Here is a 13,053-nt window from a genome sequence, read left to right as displayed (position 1 = left end):
GAGATTCTTTTCTTGGTGTAGACACCTTGGCAGAGGAACAGATTTTTATCTTCTTCATTTCTTATCCAGATGCAAGTTTCCAAGTCCTCTTTTTGTTTTGCAGTAGAAGCACAAGTTGAGACTATTCCATTTTGATATATGTATTTATAGTCATTAAGTTTCTCTGATAGTCCTATTTCCTAACATTTCTGCTCTTTAAAAACCTACATTTAATGATGCTGATTCTCTGTCTTTTCACGTTCTTCTCTCTCCTACCTCTGCCATTCTCCTTTATTTTAATTTTGCAAATATTTCTGTGTTTTTCCTCTCCTCCCTTTCTCCTGCATGTGCTTTGTGTGTGTACTTATTCTCACCTCCTGGTACACACTCCTTCCTTCCTCTCTTTGCCGCTCCTTTTACTCAGCATGCTCTTGGCCACATCCTGCTTTTCTCCCTCCATCCGTCTCTCTAATGGCTTCTTTTAAAACAAAACCTGGTTCTCCCCCTCCTCTCTCCACACACACACTTCAGTCCACTCACCCCAGTGTTATGATTTAAATCAGCTGAAAGGGTGGGTGGAGGGGAGCCCTTCACCAGCTCCTGAAACCGCTGTGGGCTGCTCCTCGATACTGGTGTTCCCTAGCAACACTGCCTGCCTAACACTGCTGCTTTCTTCCCCCGCGCCCGATGGTTTACCCAGGCTGTGGGCTGAAAGGATCACTTTACAAAAACATTTGAAGCATTTAGTGGTAGTTTGGGGTTGGAGACACTGAGGGTTGGTTGCGGGGGGGCACATTTTCTTTTCCTTCTCAGAAAAATGTAGCTTCTTAGGATTTTTCCCTTTGGGAATCTGGAGTTTTATTTTCCGTGTGTTACAAACGGCCCCCTCACACACACACACACGTTGTGTTGTAGCACTCTGCCCAGATCCAGGGTGTGGCAAGCTGGTGTTGTGGTGAGAGCCGCAGGGTGGCACAAAGAGCTGCCTTCTCCTCACCCCCACGGCCAGGCAGCAGCACTTGCTTTAGGGCCAGAGCCCAGAACCAGAGTTCCGCCTCCCCCTGGTCAGGTAGGTCCTCGTGGTTTCCTGATCCAGCTGCTTACTCACAGAAATCACTATCACGCGCATTGTAGCGGTATTTTAAAGTGTGTGTGTGTGTATTTTAAACCCTCCAGTTTAGTCTCTCTTCTTGCATGGTTTGTAATGAATACAGTACATGGTAGTAAAATAGTCAGTAGAACGTCTTTTTGAAACAAGGACAGTCTTTATCAGTCATCTGTCTCTGTAGGGTACAGACTTGGGGCAGCAGTTAACAATGACATTACATCTCACACCTGAAACCTTTTGCTGTATTGGGTATATTATAGGAGTAATGTGAATTTCTCTTGGTTTGTATAGGATAGGGAAATTCATTTCAGATACGTTCATAATTCTTCAAGAAGAGATAAAAATGTGAATCATTTATGATTTTAACAATTAATTAAAACATTTTACATGATCATTACATATTGAAAGGTTCCTCATTTATAAGTTGGTGCAGTGGCTTCCACCTGCCCTATCTCATCTGGTATTTTGGACCTTGTAATAGGTCTCTTTAGAAGCCACTTTATGTCTTCTGGACTGAAAAATATCAAAAGATGACTCCTATCCTGAAAATTCATTGGATTCATTGATTGTTTAGACAATCTTTTAAGTACCGGTGTATTAAATCAGGGATACAGTAGGAGATTGTTAAAGAACACTAGAATGGAAGTAAACAGATTTAGATTTTAGTGCTTGATCTCTTTCTTACCTGTAATATTACCATGTGCAAATCATTTAACTTTCCTCAATCTAAACATTCTCATCTGAAACATTAAAATAATGAGGTGTTTTTATAAGGGCTCAAATCAGTGTTGAGTGATAATGATTAATATAAAATAATGGTGGCAACAATACCTTAATATAGAATACTGAAAATAAGTTCCTACCTTCATTTTTTAAGTCCCAAGTTTCTGTAGTTTATTAGTGTATTTTGCTTCTGGATTTTTATGTTTATTTCTTACATACTTTCAGAACATTACTTCATATCAACTTCTTGGCACCTCTGTTTATGGTTCTGCTCTGGGTAAAACCCATCACCAAAGACTACATTATGAACCCACCATTGGGTAAAGAAAGTGTTCCTTTGTAAGTATGGGTATTTGGGGGCTAATTTTTATTTCATTATGTAATCAAAACTTTTCTAAAATGTTTTTTACTATGTTCATGTTTTTAATTATAATATTAAGACTGTATTTTTAAAACATTAATAGAAATATTTAAAAATGTATCATAAAATGGAAATTACAGGTCATCATTTAAATTTTTGGTGATCTTCAATAATGGCTGTGAATTCTTATTACTCTGCACTTATATTATCTTGTACAGTTGTAAGTCTTTGTGCTTCCTCACTTGATGTCCAGTTGCCATCTGAGTTTTTTTTTTGTTTGCACTTGTTTTTAAGACACTTTGTACATTTCTGTTATTTTTCCTTAATTGTGAAAATTATAGAGGAAAAATTTTATAAATGGAAGTTCATATATTCAGCCCCTTAAGAGTTATTAATATTTTCCACATTCACTGTTTTTTGTTTTATTTTTTTATAAAGTATCTTTTCAAGTAAATCAGAAGCATAACATTTTTACCCCTAAGAACTTCAGTATGCCTCTCTAAAAAATAAAGATATTCTTCTACATGACAGTGTTGTCATACCTATCAAAATTAAAAATAAAGCCTTAGCATTGTTATCTAATAGTAGGTCCTATTCCCCAATTAGACAACTGTACTTTAACAGAAGAAGGAAACTAACAGTTTGTTAAAAGGCGTTAGTAACTGTACTTGATATGTTAACCCATTAGCCTTATGGAACTATATTAGAGTAATAAAAAGATTCAGGCAGAACTGGTTCAAACCCCAGTTCTGATCCTCACTAAAACTGTCACTTGAGGGAGATTATTTAACTTCACTGACCCTCTGTTTCCCCATCTGGAAAATGAAGATAATAGTATCTACCTCACAAGGTTATCATTGGAATTAAATGAAAGAATACATGTAATGCAACTGGCTAGAAGTAAGTGCTTAATAAATGTTCCTTCCAGTACTTTGCCTTATCAAAATTAAAATAGAAAAACTTGACTAGTCATTGATTCCACAGTTTGCATTTTACATTATGTATTTCTTTTAGATCCTGGTACAGATTTGTGTTGGAGTAAGTGTAGAATCAGTGATGACCATGATTTTTTTTTTTTTAACACTTAACCTTATTGAGCTAAGAAGGTATACTTTGAAGTCATAATATTTTTTCCCCACATAAGTAAGCTTTAATAGTAATTTCAACTTGACAGGTTCACTCTGAGTATTTGAAAGTTAATCCTAAGGATTGTAGGGTTCTAGACTAAGGTAGAGAATCTGCTTGCATTGCAATGCGGATGACCCAGGTTTGATCCCTTGGTCAGGAAAATCCCTTGGAGAAGGGAATGGCAACCCACCCAGTATTCTTGCTTGGTAAATGATGGAAACAAAATTATAGTCTTATCTGTGCTCCATTTTATTCCTTTTTTATTTGTTAGATCATTACATTAAGTGATTAGACAGCAGTGGTTTTTAATTTTTGTTTAAAATCCAAAGCCCATGTGGTAGATTGAGAAAGAATGGCTGCCCATTAACCCAGGTCCTTTTGTCTTTCACATGCAGGAAATGGTTGGTCAAAGGCCTTTATTTGTAGTGAGAAGCAAAAATGGTTAGAATGTGGTTTCAACCCAGAAATGTATTTAAACTCATCCATTCATGTGTTCTGCTTGGGCATCAAAAAGTGAAATGCAGGCAGAGTCCATGTGTGCTTATAACCTCTTAAGAAAACCAAAAGAGAACTTCTGTACAGTGAAACCTAGAATGGCTTCAGGAATTTGGAGAAATTTCTTCTGCCTTTTCTTTACCTGCATATTTTGCCCCAGCTCATACTCTTTCCTGAGATACACCATCATATCAATTTACCAAATCCTTATGAAGTTAAGTAAGCAATCTGAATTAGAGGTACTAATTAGATAGCTATTAGTAGGACTGTTACCTAAATCCTGAGCTCCTCGTAAACAGGGCAGATGTTTTTTGATTCACTGCCTCGTACCATTCCCTTCATTTCTGTTACCTGTCATCCTCAAAGTGTATACACTAGCTGTCTTCAGAACTCTACCGGCCAAGCCCCCTGGTGGCCCCACACCAGGGAGCAGTGTCCTCTGCAGGCCCTGGAAGGGTTCAAGGCCGCGGCTGGCCCTAAATCTTTGTGTACTCCCATTCTCACATGACTGATGCTTTAACCTTACTGTTCATTATAATGCAAGTGTATTGATAAAAGTTTGCCTCTATGCTTCCTAACCAACCTGCATTTCTCATGGCCTTGTAAAAAGGAAACCAAAAAACAGCATGCATAATAAAGCCTTTGTTCCATCCCTCTATCACCTCCACTTCATAAATAGTTCAGCCAGAACTGTGTCCTTTCCCATCTTCTCCTCCTCTCCTGTTTCCTGTGCTGCTTTTCAGCTTTATTTCCACAGGCAGCTAGTTCTGTATTGTAGTTTTAGTCCCTTTCCTAGGTGCTTACACTGGACAGAAGGGGGTGATAATAGAGCCTATTTTGGAACAAAGTGTTGGTTTTACATCTTTTCCCACTCATTCTTCTTTATAGCCATTCAGTCTACCCTCATAGTCTTTAAGAATTTGGGGGAGACCCTTGTAAGTTCCACATCCTGTCTGGCAGGTCACTAGACACATTTCAACAGTCATATATTTAACTACCTGATATGTACTAGAAATTTGAATAGAGTCAGGCACATGTAAACATTATCTTCAAATTACAATGTTATCTTTTATCAAAGCAGAAACCATGGTCTTTTATAAATGTTAAACACCTAAAGGACATCAGAATTTACCTCTTCTTTCCAAAGTCCTTTAAAGAACATTTGATTTTATTATATTATATCAGAATTCTTGATCCCAGTCAGGAATTGAGCAGAGTTGAAAGATCCTACTCAGGAGTTTATTGATCAAGCAAAACTGTAGCCAAAAACAGATGGGTTGTTAACTTGACAGTTCATGGGCGAGCTCCTGGGGTTTCCTTCCTTCTTTCTTGTAGTCTCCAGTTTAAGAACTCCCAGCTTCCCTTTTTGCTTAGTCATTCCCCTACCCCCACGCCAGGAGGATGGATAGAGAAAGGAATCCCAAGTATTGCTCTCCTTTTTTTCTTTTAGACTTATCTGGTACTTCTTTGTTTCTTATTCTGGTACTTCATACATTTGTTATGCAAGTGAAAGTATCCTGTAAGTCTCTGATAGAATGGGACACTTATCATGTCTCCATTTGTAACTAAGTCTAGATTTCCTTGTATTAAACATCTTATCCAATGAACATTAACACATAAAACTAGCATGCCAGCATTTTTTGGTCTTTGAGAGCACCATATCAACTTTTTGATCTGTAGAATGACAGAAGCTACCTTCGATACTCTGCGACTCTGGTTAATAATCCTGCTATGTGCTTTGCGGTTGGCCATGATGCGTAGTCACCTGCAGGCTTACTTAAACTTAGCCCAGAAATGTGTGGATCAAATGAAGAAAGAAGCAGGGCGAATAAGCACAGTTGAGCTTCAGAAAATGGTAAGTTTTACACTGTTGTCAAAATGAAAAATAGCAAATACTGATGGCGCTAGCAGTAAAGAACCCACCTGCCAATGCAGGAGATCCAGGTTCAAACCTGAGTCGGGACGATCCCCTAGAGGAGGGCATGGCAACCCACTCCAGTGTTCTTTCCTGGAGAATTCCATGGACAGAGGAGCCTGGCAGGCTGCAGTTACGGGGTTGCCAAGGATCGGAGGTGACTGAAGCAACTAGTACCACATGCACAAAAATAAACGTGTTTGATTTCCTTCAGTAGTAGTTTCATTCCATGATATTCTTATTATGAACAGATAGAATAATCTTAAACTGACGGATGTCAGAGACGTTAATCTGATTTTGGTGTTAGGTGAAGAAAGGGTCTCAGTTCCCCTTCCTGCCTTAAGTAAGTATCATACAGTTTGGGTTACAAAGCTGTGGTATATCTACGTTTGCTAAATGGGACTCCCCTAACTGATCTGAAATCACTGATCACAGTATATTGTATAGCTTTTGTAACTTAAAGAATAGGGAATACTAGTTTTAGTGACTAAATGTATTCCTTTTAACATTAATCCAAGTACTTGAACGTGGAACATAAATTTTAACTTAATGGAGATTCCAGAGAAGGAAGGTGCTAGGAATCTATCCATCATTGTAATGGACTACACCCACAACCCGATCAAGTCTTTTTAAAGAAAGGTGGTGTCAGATCCTCTTGTTTTTTACTTTTGAATTTCATCTTGAATCTATCAAGATTCAGCTGACTTTTTATGTTTTACCTTTCATGTATTTTCACACTTTGAATTTTACTTCAGTCTAATGTAAATAGGGATTAATAATTTTATTTATGAGGGGTTTATTTATGACATTGTTATTTAGTTTGATATTTTAGGTGTCTTGTCTTCAGAGATTTTAGCATTTTGTTTTATATTTGAAATAAGTGAATATATGCCATTTAAATTTCAGTGATTTTGTTTCTCCAATTTGTACTAATCACTTAACTATTTTTAAGGGATTTAATGCTCTTTTTGTATTTTAAAGAACCTTCAAACTGAGCCTTTCTGAAGTCAGTCTGGGGGCATTTATAATGAAGTACAAATTTATTTCCAGTTAGCTTTCTTCCTATGGAAGGATTATTTATCTTTTAAGCAATTCAGTTTGATGATTCAGTTTGATATGAAAGTTTAACTCGTTCATAACACGTCAGCTGTGTTAGAAACTTACGAATGCTGTTGTTCCAGGTTGCTCGAGTCTTCTATTACCTCTGCGTCATCGCGCTGCAGTATGTGGCTCCCCTGGTCATGCTGCTTCACACAACCCTACTTTTGAAAACTCTAGGTAGGCATATCCTGGCAACTGGGAAGCTCACTGCTCTACTTTCTACCTGTAATTAATCATGTTCTGTTACCTACAAAGAAATATGCCTCTTAAAATTGATTCTCTCTTAAGAAGTTTTATGAGGAAACATGGGGGCCTTTCAGCTCTAGAAGTTGATTCATTGATTTATCTTCTTGATTTTGAAAACTCAGACCCATATGGTTTTATAATGTTAAAAGAATTGTTTGCTAAAGGTTAATTCCGAGTAACTTGAGTGAGCACTTTTTAGTCTTATTATTTTGTATTTTAAGATTGTGTTAATGCATAACATTTAAATTATTATGAGGTACTTTTAAATTTATGAATTGTAGGATCTTTTGGTGAGTTCTACTTCAGATAACTTAACGTGGCTAGAATAAAGGTTTCTCCATAGCAGAACAAAGTTCCTCTATAAGTCTGTTCACTAAGCAATCAAGCCCCTCTGTGGTATTACTCAAGAATTATCTATTACCAAGTTGATTATTTCTTTGCTTAGATCTGGCAGTCTGCCAGTGTGGGGGTTTTAGAAGCCCAAAAGAATTAAAAGCTTTGTTGAGTGGACTTATAGATACTATAGAGCTGATGATAGATGTAAATAATCTTTCAGGAATCTCTGGAACATAAGAGTAGCTCATTGGTAAATTATATGACTCATAACCTATCAGCCTAGGAAAGTATATGATGAAAAAATTTCTGGAAGCTATTAATAGTCTCTCACATTGGCATCATAGATAGTTTCTGAGAAAGAAATTACTCTGATGTTCTAGAGGTAGAAAAGATTCTAAGAAGTTACAGAATCTGTTCTGTCACTCCAGTAGAGGTAGTTGATTCATGGATTATACAGGGAAGAGAATGTTTTTGTTATTTTACCAGATTTTGATGCAGTTAATTAAAAGTAAATTAGTTTTTTGGCTTTTATGTGTAGTTTTACTGATAAGGTTATATTATAGTCTGGTCAAGTTAAGTGAATTTTCCCTAAGTGTGTAGAAAGCTTATTGTTTTATTTTCAACATAAAATAATTTGTTGTGCCACTAAATTTCTTGTTCTTAATTTGAAATATAAGTTAAGGAATTTTTTTTTTTTAACAAGAAGCTTTGGAATTACTTACTCTTCAAATTTTATTTGCATCTTTAATTTTCTAGGTAATCATTCCTGGGGGATTTATCCAGAATCTATGTCTGCCTTGCCAGTGGATAATAGTCTACCCTCCAATTCTGTTTACTCTGAATTACCATCTACTGATGGGAAGATGAAGGTAACTGTTACACAAATAACAGTGGCACTGAGCAGCTTAAAAAACATTTTCACTCCTCTGCTTTTTCGAGGACTTCTGTCTTTTCTGACCTGGTGGATTGCTGCTTGTCTCTTTTCTACAAGCCTCTTTGGGCTTTTCTATCACCAGTATCTCACTGTGGCATGAGTCTCAGTTAACAAAAACGGATATCAAAGTCACACTTTGAATTCAAATATCGTACCCTTGAAGGGCCAACGAAAACCAGAAGAAAGCAAATACAAAGGAAAGAAACCATATCAGAATATCTTGTTTTAAATACTTCCTCTGTATTCTCAGGGTGGTTTAATGGTATTAATATTTTAAATTATAGAATAGATTGTTAACTGCTATACTATGGTATTGAAATTTTAACTCCTTGCATTAAGGGATGTGAGAGGCTATCTGCAGGTATAATACTTCCGATGACCTTGGTTTACAGAAACCTCCATCAGTCTTTGAAACTTCTCATATGACTCCAGTTATTGATTGGTTCTGTTAATGGTATTAAGGTACTGTTAATATTCGTAGTAGCTGCCTATAGAACAATCTTCAAACTGAGCCATGCTTTAGGGGAGGGAAGGGAGTTAAAGTCACTTCTGTTGGTAATACACCAGTCACTCTTCAAACAGCAACCACGGCAAAATCCAACAGAAAGGAAGAAATAGCTACTGTATATTACAGTAAAGAAAGCTGCATAGAAATTTTAAATTTAATGGAGATGTACATGCTTGATATTTACAAGTACTGCTGCTTGAGAGTAGCAAGAGTATTGCTTTAAAATGCATTCTATCCAACTTGAGGGATCTTTTAAATGATTGGCTACATGAACATTTGCAGTCTTGCCATTAGGTTTGGACCTCCCATATTTTATTTTATTCTATGATCCTAAGTATAGTTCTTTTTAATAGTCTAAAAGTATTTATCAATGTTGATCAGACTTTTTAAAAATTACTTTGTAATCCTGCTGACTACCTGTATGTATTGTACATATATATATTATATATTAAATATATAATATATTGAGATTATAAAAGATGAAAATATTGGATTCTTATAATATTTTAAGTTGCTGAATGTATGTTAAAATGTGATTGAATGAGATGTGTTTATATCTAGAAATTTTCTTTCTTCCTGGAATGAGATTAAAATACATTTTGAAAATTCATCCGAGTAAGCAGTTTATTTGTGTTGCCTGTGTGTGAGAGTCTAGAGAAGGAAATGATCTTGCCTGGAGAATGTCCATAGGGTCACAAAGAGTTGGACACAACTGAAGCGACTTAGAACACACACATGTGTGAGAGTACTTCCGATTTTATAAATACTTAGGTGTCTGCTCCCCAACTAAAATTCTTTTCCTGTCATTAAAAAATAATTAGAACCTTTCCCACTCTAGACAAATCTGGTATCATTTAAACCTGTGTTATATAGGACTTGTTTTAATTTTGTAGAGATTTTATTTGCAATGTTTTTACTTTAAAGGACAGAAATTGAAGTAATTTGAGAAATTTTAAAAAATGGGGAAAGTAAATTTTTTTGAATGCTTTTTTACATAGGGAATGAATATAAGAGATAAACAGGTTCCTCCCCCACCAAATGTATAGAATTTATTGGTAAATATTCTTGCATTTAACTGTCTTGTGAGGCTGTGTATTATGTTTCAGTGCTATTGTCATTACTGAAAGCGGTTTTGAGACTCTTCCTTCTTTTGGCATTATTTTCAAGCCTTGTGGTTCATATTCATTTGAATAATCTCAGTATAGCAAATTCCTATCTTTTGGTGTAGATTAAATATTTTGAAAATAGCTGATATTTTGAATAAGACTGAGAAATAAAATAAGTGCTTAAGTTGGATAAAGGTCTTTGAAGAATTGTGAATATAGCCTAATGATAGTTCATGTGTGTTTCCAAAAGAAGCATACCAAGTATATCTTGGTATATACAGCATTACTAAAATAAGTATCTTATAACAAGATTACAGTGAAGTATGACATTTATTTTGTATATGAAAGTTCTCACATGTTGGACTTGGAAAAAAAATCTCTCGTTTATAACCATTCTTATTTAAAAAGTATATTATAAAAGTTACAATTAAAGTTATTTTGATTTTCAAAGATTGTATAGTGGAGTTATATGGAGGGAAAGGAATAGAATTCATTACTAGATGGACTAGCATGTGTTTCTGAAATACTATTGATTTCACTCTTTTTAAACTGGAATTCTCCCTAAGTATACAATGAATTTATAGAAGCCACTGGTTAATTGAAGTGGTGGACTTAGCTTTTTTAGCCTTTTAAATCAAATTTTGAGAGAAAGATGATTACAACTACTAACTGGTCAATTTAAGCATATTGTCTTTGTATCAAGGATTATATTAAATGCTGAAGGGTTTGTACTTTATGTAAACTGAGTAGTATTTTTAAGTCAAGATATAATTCATATAACAATGGTTTTTTGATACGTGTATATGTTGCAAAGTGACTGCAAGTAATATTTTTGAATATCCCAAATTAGGTCAATAGAAGTGTTTTTTTACATTGGACTCTAATCGGTATAAATGCTTCAGAAATCAGCTATTTTTATTTTATATTTTTTCCAGATTAACTGGGAACCCATAAAATCTGGCTTCCTATGATCTGTACAATGTTACTTGACAGTTTGTTGGTTCCTGCCCCCCAGCCCCTGCCCGTTGCACTGTGAAAATTAGAGCTCTGTTCTACTCCCATTCATTTGTCCAAAATGAAAAGCATATAATTCTATCTTAATATTATATTTATTTTGATTATCTTTGGTATTTCCCCAGAATTTCAGTTGTTAACGCATAAATGACCAATGTATCCTTGTAGTGTGGGCTCATTGTCTTATTGTTTCTGATATAAATATCATTGGTAAAATAGTGACATTTCTTCTTAAGTTATGATTCAGAAGAGATATTCATCTGTTAGTAGAATTGATAGGTCCAGGAAGCAATAAGTAGAATTCATTATGAAGTCTGTAATGGGAACTTAACTGGGTAGATTTTATTCTTTCAAATGAAAGATTAAATTCTCAGTATTGCAAAGCTTGGGGTCTCAACATTCTCTGAATTCATGCACATTTTCTGAGCTATCTTATAATTGAAAATGCTCTATCATGGTATATGGCTATTCAGCAAAATAAAACTAAGTGACTTTTGAATGTTGATCATCCTGTGTCTTCACAGAGCTTTAGGTGGCTTAAAGAATCAGATTTAAACACACTGTCCTAGAGCTTGAACCCAGTGTCTCAAATAGTCCTACATGCTCATCGTCTAATTCCCATTTGTCTCATTACATCTGTACTCTGAGTTTATAGCTGAGCTGATTATATGCCATGAAAACTCCAACATGGACATTAAGCATTAAGGATGATCAAAGAGCTGATGTCAACCATTTTTATCTGCAATTAGTGTGTTTTTTTTTTTTTCCCACTTATTAGGCATTCAATCCATACTAATGAAATAAAACTGAATTATCATCACCGTTGACCTCAGAGGGGTGTGTGTTTGTTAGTCTCTCAGTCTTGTCCTACTTTTTATGACCCTGTGGACTGTAGCCCGACAGGCTTCTCAGTCCATGGAATTCTCCAGGCAAGAATAGTGGAGTGGATTGCCATGTCCTTCTCCAGGGGATCGAACTCGGGTCTCCTCCATTGCAGACAGATCCTTTGTTGTCTGAGCCACCAGGGAGAACCTCAGGTTAATCACGTTAAATAAAGTAAATAGTTTACATTAAATATATAACTGTGTATTTCCAAATCTGATACTGACTTCTGTTTATGTTAGCATGAGAAAAATGAATTAACTACTTTTGGCTTCAGGAATGGTTACACATCATATTAGTTAGAAGACATTCATTTACTGTTATTTGAGAATGACTTTACGAAGAATATTGTCTCCAGGAGTATTTTGGTTTGTACTCATTTAATTCTTTATTCAATAAATATGTATTCAGTTCAGTTCAGTTGCTCAGTTGTGTCCAACTCTTTGAGACCCCATGAACTGCAGCACGCCAGGCCTCCCTGTCCATCACCAACTCCTGGAGATTACCCAAACTCATGTCCATTGAGTCGGTGATACCATCTAACCATCTCATCTTCTGTCATCCCCTTCTCCTGCCTTCAATCTTTCCCAACATCAGGATCTTTTCCAGTGAGTCAGCTCTTCGCATCAGGTGGCCAAAGTATTGGAGTTTCAGCTTCAACATCAGTCCTTCCAATGAACACCCAGGACTGATCTCCTTTAGGATGGACTGGTTGGATCTCCTTGCAGTCCAAGGGACTCTCAAAAGTCTTCTCCAACACCACAGTTCAAAAGCATCAATTTTTCAGCACTCAGCTTTCTTTATAGTCCAACTCACATCCATATATGACCACTGGAAAAACCATAGCCTTGACTAGACGGACCTTTGTTGGCAAAGTAATGTCTCTGCTTTTTAATATGCTGTCTAGGTTGGTCATAACTTTCCTTCCAAGGAGTAAGCGTCTTTTAATTTCATGGCTGCAATCACCATCTGCAGTGATTTTGGAACCCAGAAAAATAAAGTCAGCCACTGTTTCCCCATCTATTTGCCATGAAGTGATGGGACTGGATGCCGTGATCTTAGTTTTCTGAATGCTGAGCTTTAAGCCAACTTTTTCACTCTCCTCTTTCACTTTCATCAAGAGGTCTTTAGTTCTTCTTCACTTTCTGCCATAAGGGTGGTGTTATCTGCATACCTGATGTTTCTCCGGGCAATGTTGATTCCAGCTTGTGTTTCAT

General features: G+C 36.0%; 1 protein-coding gene across 7 annotated transcripts in view; it reads left to right on the top strand.

Moving 5' to 3' along the window:
* The window catches only part of TMEM161B (transmembrane protein 161B), a 73,712-nt gene extending 62,081 nt beyond the window's left edge, over window positions 1–11,631 (top strand). For 5 of the 7 annotated variants that reach the window (XM_065920360.1, XM_065919014.1, XM_065919722.1 and 2 more), the window contains 4 exons: window positions 2,036–2,149; window positions 5,475–5,649; window positions 6,891–6,987; window positions 8,149–11,631. In XM_065920360.1, the coding sequence (XP_065776432.1) occupies window positions 2,036–2,149; window positions 5,475–5,649; window positions 6,891–6,987; window positions 8,149–8,426 (664 nt within the window). In that variant the 3' untranslated portion in view covers window positions 8,427–11,631. The remainder of the gene's footprint in view (window positions 1–2,035; window positions 2,150–5,474; window positions 5,650–6,890; window positions 6,988–8,148) is intronic. The other 2 variants (XM_065917330.1, XM_065912144.1) reach the window with 2 other exon arrangements.
* The last annotated feature ends 1,422 nt before the right edge of the window (window positions 11,632–13,053 follow it).

Source organism: Muntiacus reevesi, chromosome 1 (assembly GCF_963930625.1).
Source record: "Muntiacus reevesi chromosome 1, mMunRee1.1, whole genome shotgun sequence".
NCBI lineage: Eukaryota > Metazoa > Chordata > Mammalia > Artiodactyla > Cervidae > Muntiacus > Muntiacus reevesi.
The sequence above is the reverse complement of the archived record's forward strand: the minus strand, read 5'-3'. Positions and strand labels throughout refer to the sequence as shown.